This window comes from Suillus clintonianus (assembly GCF_016758775.1).
Source record: "Suillus clintonianus strain FC179 chromosome Unknown DEU56scaffold_58, whole genome shotgun sequence".
Taxonomy (NCBI): Eukaryota; Fungi; Basidiomycota; class Agaricomycetes; order Boletales; family Suillaceae; genus Suillus; species Suillus clintonianus.
Genome location: NW_024539282.1, coordinates 139,106 through 151,358, shown reverse-complemented (window position 1 = coordinate 151,358; position 12,253 = coordinate 139,106). Strand labels below are relative to the sequence as shown.

The 12,253-nt window shown below is 47.7% G+C and overlaps 5 protein-coding genes across 5 annotated transcripts; 2 read left to right on the top strand and 3 right to left on the bottom strand.

Annotated features, from left to right (window-relative positions):
* Window positions 1–542: 542 nt before the first annotated feature.
* On the top strand, window positions 543–3,202 carry DEU56DRAFT_954651 (ribonuclease H-like domain-containing protein; the record flags this gene model as incomplete). The annotated part of the gene is made up of 7 exons (XM_041359212.1): window positions 543–947; window positions 1,000–1,059; window positions 1,104–1,967; window positions 2,001–2,180; window positions 2,242–2,375; window positions 2,511–2,833; window positions 2,883–3,202. The coding sequence occupies 7 exons, from the start codon at window positions 543–545 to the stop codon at window positions 3,200–3,202; spliced, it is 2,286 nt and encodes a 761-aa protein (XP_041206363.1).
* A 429-nt stretch (window positions 3,203–3,631) lies between these two features.
* On the bottom strand, window positions 3,632–6,827 carry DEU56DRAFT_954649 (uncharacterized protein; the record flags this gene model as incomplete). Its single annotated transcript, XM_041359211.1, has 9 exons — window positions 3,632–3,927; window positions 3,981–4,615; window positions 4,702–4,840; window positions 4,890–5,075; window positions 5,130–5,527; window positions 5,580–5,728; window positions 5,778–6,137; window positions 6,191–6,562; window positions 6,612–6,827. 9 exons carry the CDS (start codon window positions 6,825–6,827, stop codon window positions 3,632–3,634), a joined length of 2,751 nt encoding a protein of 916 aa, XP_041206362.1.
* A 635-nt stretch (window positions 6,828–7,462) lies between these two features.
* Window positions 7,463–8,101, bottom strand: DEU56DRAFT_914726 (uncharacterized protein; the record flags this gene model as incomplete). Its single annotated transcript, XM_041357662.1, has 3 exons — window positions 7,463–7,858; window positions 7,915–7,978; window positions 8,031–8,101. The coding sequence occupies 3 exons, from the start codon at window positions 8,099–8,101 to the stop codon at window positions 7,463–7,465; spliced, it is 531 nt and encodes a 176-aa protein (XP_041206361.1).
* A 503-nt stretch (window positions 8,102–8,604) lies between these two features.
* DEU56DRAFT_914725 (uncharacterized protein) lies at window positions 8,605–9,055 on the bottom strand (the record flags this gene model as incomplete). The annotated part of the gene is made up of 3 exons (XM_041357661.1): window positions 8,605–8,666; window positions 8,717–8,875; window positions 8,932–9,055. The coding sequence occupies 3 exons, from the start codon at window positions 9,053–9,055 to the stop codon at window positions 8,605–8,607; spliced, it is 345 nt and encodes a 114-aa protein (XP_041206360.1).
* Window positions 9,056–9,454: 399 nt separating this feature from the next.
* DEU56DRAFT_914724 (uncharacterized protein) lies at window positions 9,455–11,787 on the top strand (the record flags this gene model as incomplete). Its single annotated transcript, XM_041357660.1, has 6 exons — window positions 9,455–9,688; window positions 9,749–10,131; window positions 10,191–10,319; window positions 10,373–10,479; window positions 10,530–11,718; window positions 11,766–11,787. 6 exons carry the CDS (start codon window positions 9,455–9,457, stop codon window positions 11,785–11,787), a joined length of 2,064 nt encoding a protein of 687 aa, XP_041206359.1.
* Between the last annotated feature and the right edge of the window lie 466 nt (window positions 11,788–12,253).

The window sequence follows — 12,253 nt, the reverse complement described above, 5'->3', positions numbered from 1 at the left end:
GCGCATCATCTGTCGTTGGACTCAGAAGGGGGGCGCGACTAGCGAGAAAATTGACGGAATTGAAATCCGGACAGTGTTCGAGATTGGGATCAAAGTTGAGTCTGTTCATCGCCAGAGAAGAATTCTTTTGTTGGAGAACAGTTGATAGCTCAACGAGTGATAACTAGCAATAGGAATGATCGAATTACGAGCGCTTATGTCCGCTCGATGGTAGCGAGGAAGAAAGAAAGATTATTTTAACCTTACTCGGTCCGTACATAGACTTCGTTCTATGCACGTGTTCGTGCCTCACCCTTACATAGAACACGAAATTTGGTGAACGCTCGGATTAGGGTACGGTTGAAAAGTCACTTTTTTTCAACAGCTGTTGAATATTACTGTTAATAACTGTTAATAACACTGTTGAAAAGTCGTCACGTCCTGAGGCCTGTTGAATATTGTGAAAAAATCTAGGTGTGTGGGAATATTCTGAATGAACTTCTGAGGCTCAGAAAAATGCAACCGGACCCCCCTCCCACCGCCAAGCTTATTTGTGACGCACTATGTTATTCCCTGCACCTGAATCTCTTACCCTTACCGAGTTTCGGGGTGTGCTTGAATACTTGCGGACACTGTTACAAAATCTGCCAACTGCCTTGCCTGTTGGCACTGCTTTTACGTCAAAATACCTCACATTCTTGAAATTCACGATCGACGATGAGCTGCTAGATCGCACCGGAAGCGAAATAGGGGCATTGAACGAACAATTCAAACAGATTTTTGGATGGAAAACTCGCACAACAGGATCTGGGATCATAATGATCGAGGAGCGAGGAGCACCTATTTGTGCAGTTGTTGATGTACTCAACAATTTCCATGTCAAATACCCTACAGACAATGTCATTAAGAAATGGGCAGTTGACATTGGTATTGGAGTACAAGAGATATACAGCCAACATAACACCGAGGTACAGCATTATTCGACCGAAATGAATGCCGTCACCTGATATTTTTTCACAGCTCCCACCGAAGAGCACAGCCGGTACAAAACAGCAACAGCAGACATTGTTAGACTCCACAGTACGTTGCATGATGTCATTTATCGTGATTTGAAATTAATTTAGCGCTGGCAGCAGCTTTCGACATCCTCGACTGTGTTCGATAATTCCCAGACTGTTGAATCAACTGCGAGCTCGAGGGGCCGTCCTGTCCACACCCTAATGCAAAAACTTGTAATCAAGACAGCCATCATGTCCGAAGATGGCAAACCAAAAGTTTCCTGGAAGTGCATTTCATGTGACCATTCACGAAAAGGCTCGCCACAGGAGAGTCGTGTCCTGAAGCACTCTGCAACCTGCAAGAAGCTTCCTGTACATCTTCGGAACGAAGCTATCACTGCTTCGAAGGACACATCACTCGGGGCACAACTTGTTGAACTCGATGACCAATGCAACACGGCACCATCAGTCGAGGTACAGCCCCATATGGATGAGCCACCAGCAAAACGGCCTAAAAACCAGGTGGCGCTGAATGTTGCACCATATCGTGATGCGGGGCGAAAGAAGCGAGAGGAGGAACGTCAAATTTTCCAGACGAAGGCTGATCATATCATCATGCGTCTCATCTGTGTGCGCGGGTTTGTTCCGACCGTCATCGATTCTGATGAATGGAAAGAATTGATGGTTCATCTGAACCCACATTATCATGCCACGTCCTGTAATACATTCACCGACAATTACATACCAAAAGAGGCCGTCTTCGTTCGCCAACAGCAGCTCAAGGAGTTGAAGAAGCAAACCAACCTAACACTTACATTTGATGGCACAAGCACACGAAAACCACAGTCCCTCTATACTGTGCACGCGACTACACCAGACCGGACAACACACTTCTTAGATGGCCACGAGGACTCTACTGCCAGTCACACAGCTGCATGGGTGAAAGAAAAGATGCTCGAGGCCAGTATCTTCTATTCTAGTATATACACTGTTGCTTGAACTAATGATCCAATTCTTCAACAGACTATCTATGAGGTCGGAGAGGACAAGTGGGCTGCTATCTGCTCAGATAGCACAGCAGTTACCAAAAATGCTCGACGTGAAGTCGTTAATACAATCCCGACAATATTAGACTTATGTGATGCTTGTCATCATTTGCATAATACCATCAAGAACGTCACCCTATTGCCAGAGTTCGAACAGGTATGTAAAATCTTATTTGAACTTTGATTGTCCTCGATTCACAATTCACGAATCATGCTAGATGCTATCACTACTCAAACCCATTATCAAGCATTTCAGCAAGTCCACGATCTCCGCAGCACATCTTCGGAAGGAGCGTCGGGTTGATGACAACGACGAGACTGTGAAGGCCCTTCAAAAAATTGGCAAAACAAGGTTTGGAACTCACTGGTCAGCTGCGGTGTCACTCGAGCAGTGTCTCCCAAATATACGAAATCTTGTAGAGAAGAAGGTCGTCAAATTCAAGGCAAGTTCTTTGAAACACAATCTCACATGGTACTGATTCAGTAGAGTCCAGAACCGTAAAGTGAAGGACATGTTTCTAAACCGTCGTGCATTCCAGACGTTGGAGCAGGATCTCGGTACTTATGTCACACTCGTGGGACCATTCATCCGCTCGCTGTGGTCGCTGGAGGCATCCCATGCGAACGCTTCAGATGTCTTCGTTTTTTGGCTCGCAATTGCTGCAACGCTGGAAGAATTATTCGCAAAGGGTGAAGATCAGACAGGGATACCAGTTTCCCTCGCACGACGCATTACTGCCATCTTCAACAGCCGGTGGAAGGAATTTTTCGGTAACGATGTTTATTTCGTTGCTTTTGTGCTTGATCCACGTACGTTGCTTTTGATTCCTTACGTGTCCTCACTGATGTCATTTCGTAGGTTATCCTCTCTCAGACAACATCATGAAATCAGCATTGGCAGCCCCAACCATCCGTATACCAGCACAGATACCAAACACGTCTGCAAGTGCTGAGCGTCCGATGCCTCATCCACGTGCTTACCATCGCGTGAAAGAATTTCTCAAACCTATGCTGCGCGCAATGGTAGAACACGATGAAGTACACGAACTCAAAGACCCAATCTCACTGCTTGTGCACGAGATTGGAGCAGCTGGTGTTGTTGATGAGTTCAGACGTCAACTCGAGGCTTATTTTCACAGCGAGTGGCCATTCACCTGTACCTGTAGTGATGAAGCTTAAAAGTATACAATTAGACACAAGGCTTGATGCACAAATGCCTCTAAACCTCTGACCGTGAAGCATGAAGCCAGAGACACTGCCTGCCCTACTAATCCCTCTGACCGTGAAGCATCAAGCTCTGACCGTGAAGCATCAAGCCAGAGACACTGCCTGCCCTACTTATCCCTCTGACTGTGAAGCATCAAAGCTGGAGAGCTCGCATGCCAGATCATTGTCAGATCGATCTCAGCCCGATTCCCTCATTCTCTCATTGGTGCTGGTGCTTCTCTCCAGTCCCTGGTTGATGTTCTCCCTCGTTGGCGCTACCCCGATCAATAGGGACCCGATCGTTTGATGTTCTCCCTCGTTGGCGCTACCCTGATCAATAGGAACGAACATCAATATTACTATATTCAGTCAACACGCGCTATGAATAAAACAAAAGCTCCCCTACAACACTGATGTTGCAGGCGACGTGGACTGGAGAAGCGCTGGCACGACACTCCACATCTTCTGGAATCGGTCCCGCATGGCTCTACGAAGAGCAGCCTGCCGTTTCGCATACCCCTCGATCCCCTCCTGTTCGGGTGCAGCTAGGGCGGTCCTCCGATTTGCCTGCTCCTCCCACCACCCAGCATGCCACGAAAGAAAGCTGGCTACACGCCGCATCTCCTCTTGCAGGAGGTCCACTTCTTCGGCCCACCGGTTAGCGCGTGCCCGAGACTTGCACCATTCAATACGCAATCCTATTCGAAGGATTAGGTCAATTCCCCGTGCCTGTCAATGATGAGGCCCCTACCTTCAGATAGGACAGCCTCGCTGTCTTCGCCAACTCCAGCTACACCGTGGGTCTTCCAAATCCAGGACAAGGTGCGGGTGCCTTCAGATTGCCCGGCTTCTCCTTCTGTCATCCCACGAACATCAGCCGGTCGTAACTCTGGCAGCTCGACTTCCCAGTTTGGCTTGCCCAGGACCACGGATAGCGTCTTGACGGCTGACCAGGCTCTGCGATACCTCGCAACAGCAGTTTTTATGGTTTGTTCTACTTTGTTAAGCACCGTGGACGCCCTAGTATTGGCTCGTTGACCACGAATGTGCGCATCCTTGAACTTGTAGAGGTGAGTACGAAGTCGGAGTTGTCGGCGAAGCTCGTCCAGAGCTTCGTGTGCCTGTGCACGCCGCAACTCCCACTCATATACGCAAAGCGACTCCTCGCATGGCTCAGTGGTCTCCTTGACCTTCGATGGAAACCACAGCTTGACTTCATGAGCCTTCTCCTCACGGAGCGATTGCACGTTTGCAGTTTCAACTGCACGAAGGCGTCCGACTGCAGGCATGTAGAGCAACTGAATGTTGCACCACTGCTCTATCTTTCGCAGGAGTGCATTCGAGCGTTCCTGCAGCTTCGTCGTTTGCAGATCCGTTGGATGGGCACTGAGAGCGGCCAGATCTTGTTGTAGGCGGTATCTGTAGATAATTCATTAGAAGTTATAAATAAAAAATAAATGTCAAACACGTACTGTTGTTCTTCAAGGTCCAGTCCAGATGATATCAGTACGCCGGGTGAGATATCCATATGCAATGAATTGTTGAGCCCATTTTCGAGGTCTTCGGCTTCTTGTTGAGACAGTTTGAGGCGCACGGCCGCCAGTGTCATGGCTATACATGGTCAGTCAAAAATCTAACATACAGAGTGAGTTACACTTACAGACCGTCCTTATCTCAAACGGATTTTTGCTTGAATGGTCGGACTCCCAGTTTTCAACAACTTCTTTCCACTGGGCCACTTCACTCGGCCGTTCTTCAGTCAGTGCACGGTTGAATTCGTTGAAATCGGATTGGTGTTGTTCACACTCAGGGATTGCGGTCTTTATCTTGCTCAATAAACTGATGCCTATTGGCCATTATTTTCAAGGATTGCTGCGCTGAGACAATTGTGAACACGTACCAAAGTTAGTCACCTTTTTCCAGTTGTAGTAACCGAAATGGTCATCAAGAGTATCTCTGCGTGCACCAGGACCCATCTCCCGTGTGCTTGTAGCGACGGGATTGATGTTGGCCCATCCTCGCTCTGGGGCCTCACCATCGGTGCGTCCCATCCCCTTGATAAGGTTATGCGAGAATGATATCTGACAGGCGGCGATATGAGCTGGTAAGTGAAACTTTGGAATAAGGAATGTCATTGTCTTTCCGTCGCGCTCGAAGTGTAGACGCGAGGGGTATTTTGACATGCGGTCCCATAGATGTTTGCTCCACTGACAGGCAATATCGTAGGATACGTTAAGTACGCTGACTTCATCAGAGTGCTGCACGGTCGAGAAAAAGAGATAATCCATGTTCATATACCTGGTTTGAAGTTGTAAGTTAGGCGATAAAGATGATATAATTCAATACATACTTTTCTCCTCGTTGAAGATCTCCCACTCCGCATGGCCGCTTGAAGTTGTGACGAGAACAGTCCACGGTTCCTGCTCCTGTCGCAGCCAGCCCTCGTGAGTTCTTTGTTTCAGCGAGATTCACGGCGTTGTGATTGACGCAAGTGCTTTTCTAAGTTGGTCATTAGTGATAGCAATGTAAAACGAATGTGCTTGCGTACCTCTTGTGAGACCTTTCCAATATCCTTCAGGAATACTTTAAAGCCGGTCTCCTCGACGAAATAAGACCACCCTTTACTCAAACCAGGGTCAACGCTATCAGAGGACACGTTCTTCCGGACCAACCGAAAGTTCGCGTCAATAGCAAAATATTGTGCATACAGCCATTGCTTGTCAGGGGGCGCCATTCTCCAGTCATCTGGTAAATTCTTGCGAGGATGAGGGCAGGCGTGACACAGCACCGCACATCCTCCAGGTTCAGTCGCATTGATACCAGCAGGATCGTGACCTCGGCCGAAGCGTTTTAGAAGCGTGATGTTCCGCCATTGCTTGATCATACGCAATAAGCTTTCGTAGCGATCCTATCAATTCAACATTAGTAAGTCCAACTTTCGTAGGCACACAACATGCTTACCTTGCAGGGCTTGATACCCGTGTTATCTGTGAGACGAGCGAGCGTCTGCCAATATTCGAATGCGGACGCTTTTGACTCGAAAGTCAACATCTGGAAGTGTTGCAAAACTCGGAAGGTGGCAGCTGATTTTGGATCGGAACATGTTGCAGGGTATAAGCGGGCTCGAAGAATTTGTGTGGTGTGACTTTGTGCGCACGAGCACTCGCAAAAATCCAGTGCGACCTCGTGAACATGATTGATGTCCAAAATCACGAAATCGTCATCAAATGCCTTGGATTGATTGAAGCATCGTTCACCAACTGCATGGCCAAGCTGGATTCGGAGTCCAAGATATTTGAGGGTAGTATCCTCGAAGTAATAACCATTCCAGTGCTAAAACAACGGTTAGCGCACCTAAAGATAGACAATCTAGACTACATGCCTCGATCCTGTGCAGCGGATTATCACGATGCCTTTCTACCATGCAACCCTTGCAGTACAGTTCAGTGCCAAAACAGTCCTTGCAACGATACTCCGGCTCGAATGTGCATTCACGATTCCCGCGACAGGCTTCACGGGTAGCATAATCACCGCGGCCTTCGAGTCTAATGAGTTCCATAAGATATTTCTCTCGCTCCTCCTTAACCCATTGGGCCATTGCACGGTCCTGTCCAGTTCCGATTAAAGAAGAACATCATAAAAATTGAAAATTATCGTACACCAGTTGGCCTTACAGGCTTCTTAGGCTCCAAAGTAGACTCGGCCAAGTAGCTCTCATACGCAGGATCAACGAAGTCGCCATCAGGTGCAGATGAGTCGAAATCATAGCTGAATTCCTCTATCAGCGTCTCGGGGACCAATTGAGGTGCATGTGAGGTGTGCGCAGCACTACCTTCAGCTACATGGAAGAATTCGGTTTCAGTGGAGATCCTGCCTGAAGCGGTTCGAGAGAAGCAAGAGTGCTTATGATAAAGCTCATGGTCGTCAGCGACACGAGAGGAGGACGAAGCTTGACGTTGAGCTTGCTGAGCATGGAGGTTGCTATTGAGTGCGTACCAGTCTCTCCTTAGTTTGTCCATTTCACGTCGACGTTTGCCGCCACCCATGATGGCAATTTGTAGTTGAGTAAAGCTTAAGGCTTAAGGCATGGAGGCAGCGTGTTTCACCATAATACTCACGTGACGTGACAATGGCGTCAACAAGGACATGTGCACTACGTAGTATGCAGAGGTTGTAGATAGAAAGACGGCACCAATGAGGACATGCGCAGGTTGTAGATAGAAATATGCTGATCTACCTTGACACCGTCTGCCATACAAGTTGGTCATGCCGGAGACGCTCGAAGAATTTATCTGTACTGTCGTCCATCAATGTCAGTCCTTCTTCCAATGCATCACAGTGCAATTCCACAGCATCAACAGCAGCTGCAGAAGATGCAAGAAGATACCCTGTACATGCACCATCCGCCTGCAGTGAACTTGCAAGCAGCTCGCGGGCTTCAGAAAGAAGTCCTTGCACCTCTACTAACATTCCTTCACAACATGGCCTCACAGCTTGCCATCCTTCAGCATCAGCGTCACAAACCAACTGGAGGCACTGGGACTCGAGGATTGCGTATTGAGAAGGACCTGTAGAATACCCAAGGTTAACCCATAGGTAGTCTAGTTTTAGTAGAAGCTGTTGGGTAGCCTGAGTCGTTGATTAGCTTATGCGCTGTTAGTGTGAGGAGTAGAATATATATGTACCTCTGTAGCTCCAAGAGCTTTGCGCCAGCGACCTCTGGATTTGAACCGTTCTTCGAGCTTGTGTCTGTAAAGACTCGGTCGGTTCCTATCTGGGTTAGTTGGTGGAGAGGACGTACCTTTCATAATGCCTTCGTTTTGATTGTCGTCGAGCCTCGAGACGCTGTTGTTCAGTGTACTTAGACGGCATTGAAGCAATCGGGAGCAAGCAATGAATGATGCTGGAAGGTATATAAGATTGTGCGTAGAAGATGTGTGAGATTGTGCGTGGAAAGTATGTATAGGATTATGGCGTAACTTACTCAATATGAAATGGCACTTTGAATGGCTGCGCGCACGGACCCTTCGGGACAGACAGACAGAGAAAACACTCAAACAACAGTCCGCGTTCATAACTAAACATGTCAGATACGAGTTCATGCAATAGAGAACGTATCCATTCACAACTACAAGTAGTATATATACCAATCGCGATCGGTCAAATGAAAACAATTTCAATTTGAATGTTCAACCTGCAGAGACTCTAGGCCCGAACATATGATTTTTGCAAGTGATCGCAAGTGAACGGTCAAACGATAACAATTTTAATTCAACTCCAGAGACTCGGATACACAGTCAAATTCAAAATGGCGCGAACATACACATTGAGTATGTAGTACTATCTACAGTAAGATCACAATCAACCCATTCCACTCAATCTACCACAATGGCGGTGCTAATAGATGACCCGTCATTTTGTGTAGTGGGTGTACATGCTAGGATGAATTAAATTAGAATTGGAGCTTAGTGAAAAAAAAAACCTCACCAGTGGTATCAAGCTGTGGCTCGGGTTCAGATACTTTGGGAATTTTCGCACAGCAGGCATAGCACTGCTGACGGTGTGCACGGAAAATGCAAGCTGCGCAACCGTTTGTGTGAGGAGAGGGCAGCTCTGCAGTGGTATTGTTGTGCGCTTGGAAGATCTCTATGTAGACAATTAAATAGTGAGAATGTCAAAGAATGGAATTAAATTTTACTTACCGTCCTGGTCCCTGATGAGCTGCAGAGCGGCAGCAAGCTCATTGATGGTGAAGGTTAGTGGCTCCACCGAGGACGGAGTGCAAGGCTGGATGCACACGGTACAAGTATTATTGGAATTGCTCATTTGAAAATGAACCGATAACGTGTTGCTACTAAATGGGGGTGAGTGAGCCCTTGGGGCGGTAGCTTTTCATATATGACATTAAATTTAACTCCGATCCAATGTATATAGGAATAGAGGAACATGATTGGTCCTCTCATTGATGGCCAAACCTTATTTTGAGGCTTGACTGTAAGTTTTGTTTGGTCAGACGCACCTGGAACTACTACAGCTGGGCAACCAGAAGCAAAAAAAAAACAAAAAGTGAGTAATATCCAAAATCCTACCATGATATGCTGTGAACGATCGAGGCACTTTAAAGCCTTCCAGCCGACATACCGGACCCAGACTAAAAAAAGACAAGGTAAGCGGTGACACACGCCTAGCAATATGCTGTCATTGATCACGCAACCATTATGACAGATGGTTGGATCCCAATGGACGAGCTCCGAACAAAAGGATTACCTAGAGACTCAATTTAGCGAGTTCCTGAAACAGCAACTTCAGGGTACTTTGTTGAACTTCTGGTCCACCGTTAGCATGGAGTTCCTGAATCGATGGCCTGAAATCGATGTACTGTACCCAGACAAGACACTTTCACAGCTCAGCGAGGCTGAGAATGTGGTGCTGGGAAAGGCAGTTGAGGCGCGCAAGAAGGTTAATAAATTTCACAACGATGAATTTGATTTACAAAAACGATGCTCATTTTAAAATCAGCAAATAAAAAATTGGTTCAATTATAGATCTCGCAAGGGCGGTCGGTCACAACTCAACGCAATGACGAAATCGATTACGAAGATGCTCGGCAACAAGGCAAAAGGAACTCGGGCTCTTACCGAGGTCGAAATATTTTCAAAATTGAATTACGATACTGCTGTACGGTCGCAGATTAAGGAGAAAATCGAGGCCGGGTTGCTCGTGACCAAGAACGAGAAATTGTTAGCAGTCAAGGAGTCGACAAAAGCAGCATATGAGGCTGCGCCATCAGAAATTCGGTCATTATGCAAGGCGAAGGCTGCCGAAGAACGTGAAGCTAAGGCTTCTGTCGTGCTCTCCGAAGCCGCTGCAACTGGAACACCTACCAACGCGCAGTATGCAAAGTAAGTGAAATTTGTCTGTCTACGTTAGTACGTCTCGCTCACACTCTGACATTAATAAGGGCACTAGAGGAGTGTATCGGCCCAATATCACAATTTTTTGACGCGTTAAGACAGCTAACAGGTTGGGAGTGGTCTGTCATTGGTGGAGGCCCTGATCCTCGCCTTGGCGGCATGCTTAATGTTTCGAGGTACGTAGAGTTCGATACGTACATTTTCCGTTCTTAACGCTGATTGTTTTTAGTTATCACACAGGCGTGAATCAATCTGGCCTCACGTGGAAGCAGGCGACTTCGAATTTTACAGACAAGCATCTCAACCCATACCTGAGTTATCTTGGGACCGTTTTCAGTACGTATTATTATTTCTTTTGGGGGCTCATCTACTAATGTAATGTACAGCCGAAGATGACAGGAAGAAGCGCGCGTTAGACTACGTACTCCCAGTGGAACAAGAAGAGAATTCCTGGCGTCAAGAGGCCGAGGCTCCGACGATGTCGGATGCGAGCACCTCATTGCAGGTGGCTCTCTCGTCACCTGCAGTGGCCACAGCATGCGACTCCCAGCAAGCTGTAAATTCCGTGTTTGATGAGAGCCTTCTGCCCTTCGACTCACCAGGGCCCTCAGAGGCCTCACGCTTCAGCTCGCAAGGCAAGGGTAAGGAAGCAGCCACCGGAGTGCCTGCAGTCCCTGAGAGCCTTCTGCCCTTCGACTCACCAGGGCCCTCACGCTTCAGCTCGCAAGGCATTGATGACCTGTACTCTTGGGCCCTTGGTACCCCCCTTCCTTCATCAGTACCTTGGCCTCAAACACCTATACTCCCTGCATTTCCGTCAACGTCATCAGTGCCTCCCCTTCCATTGACTTCACCTGATACTCCCATTACATCATGGAGGAAAGACCCCGAGCTGTGGAATACAACAAGGGATTTGACATCTCCTGCTGTTCCTTCAGTGACAGCGCCGATGTACAACTTTGACGGCTGTTCTATTTCCTCCAGTATCAATCCACAGCAAATTCCGGTTCTTCCTTACCCCATAGCAACCGACCAACTGACTGACGAGGTCATCCGTCCTGCCGCTACTGTAGCCCAGCTCACAGTTGTCACCAGTGTGGACCTCACTGCTATGGACGCACCTACTGCAGAAGCACCCACTACTGTTATTGATGCTGGCATTGCTGCTACAGCACCGACTACCTCTCATGTTCGCGCTGTTGCTATGGTCCAGGGGACTGGTATGGAACTCCCCACCATGGACACAACTACCACGAGCGTGCCTGCCGTAGTCACAATTACCGTGGATACACCTGCTCCCCAATTTGCGGCGGTGCAATCAGAAGAGGACATGCCTGTGGCTGCAGACCAGGGTGTTGTCAGGAAAAGCAAGGGTGGTAAGAAAGGTGTCGAGCAGAGGCGTCCGCAAACTGCACGCATCCAACCTTCCAATAGCTCACCCCCCTCAGTCAATGTCCCTCTTCGGAAGACAGGTCGTGTCCGCCAGGAGTCCACGCGCATGGCACAAGCAAACACGATAGGCGAGAGTGCGAAGAGACATAGGACAGGCGAAGCGGAGAACGCCCTCCAAAAGAAGTATGTGCTCTTTCTGTCATCGTTGTACAGCACTAATTTTATGGCAGGAAACGCAAATCATACGCCTGAGTTACCTGCCCATCAAGATATTGTAGTAATATCTTTCTTATACCGTATTATACTAGTCGAAACCATACTGCATGTATTGCGATACCCCCCCGGGGCCACCATTGACTCATTAATACACATTGACTTCTTGCTGCAATTCTCCAGATATGAATGTATTTGCAGTGTCAGACTTGGTGGAAATTTCGTGAGCGCAGCGCTGGTAAGACTTGGCAAATGTTTCATGCACACAGCGCTGTATATGTATACACTTGTACTGTACAATACTATAGACGGGACTTAGTGAAATTTCAATCAGTAAGTGGCGAATCTCGATCCGCATTCAGCATCACAGACTTAGTGAGAAAAATCGTCGTGTAAACACTGATATACACTGCAACCTGCGAGTAAGTATTAAATCTTGATCCAGGACATCAAATTGATGGGCTAGCCAAGTCGAGAACGGGGGGAGAAGCCAGGAATAGTAGAG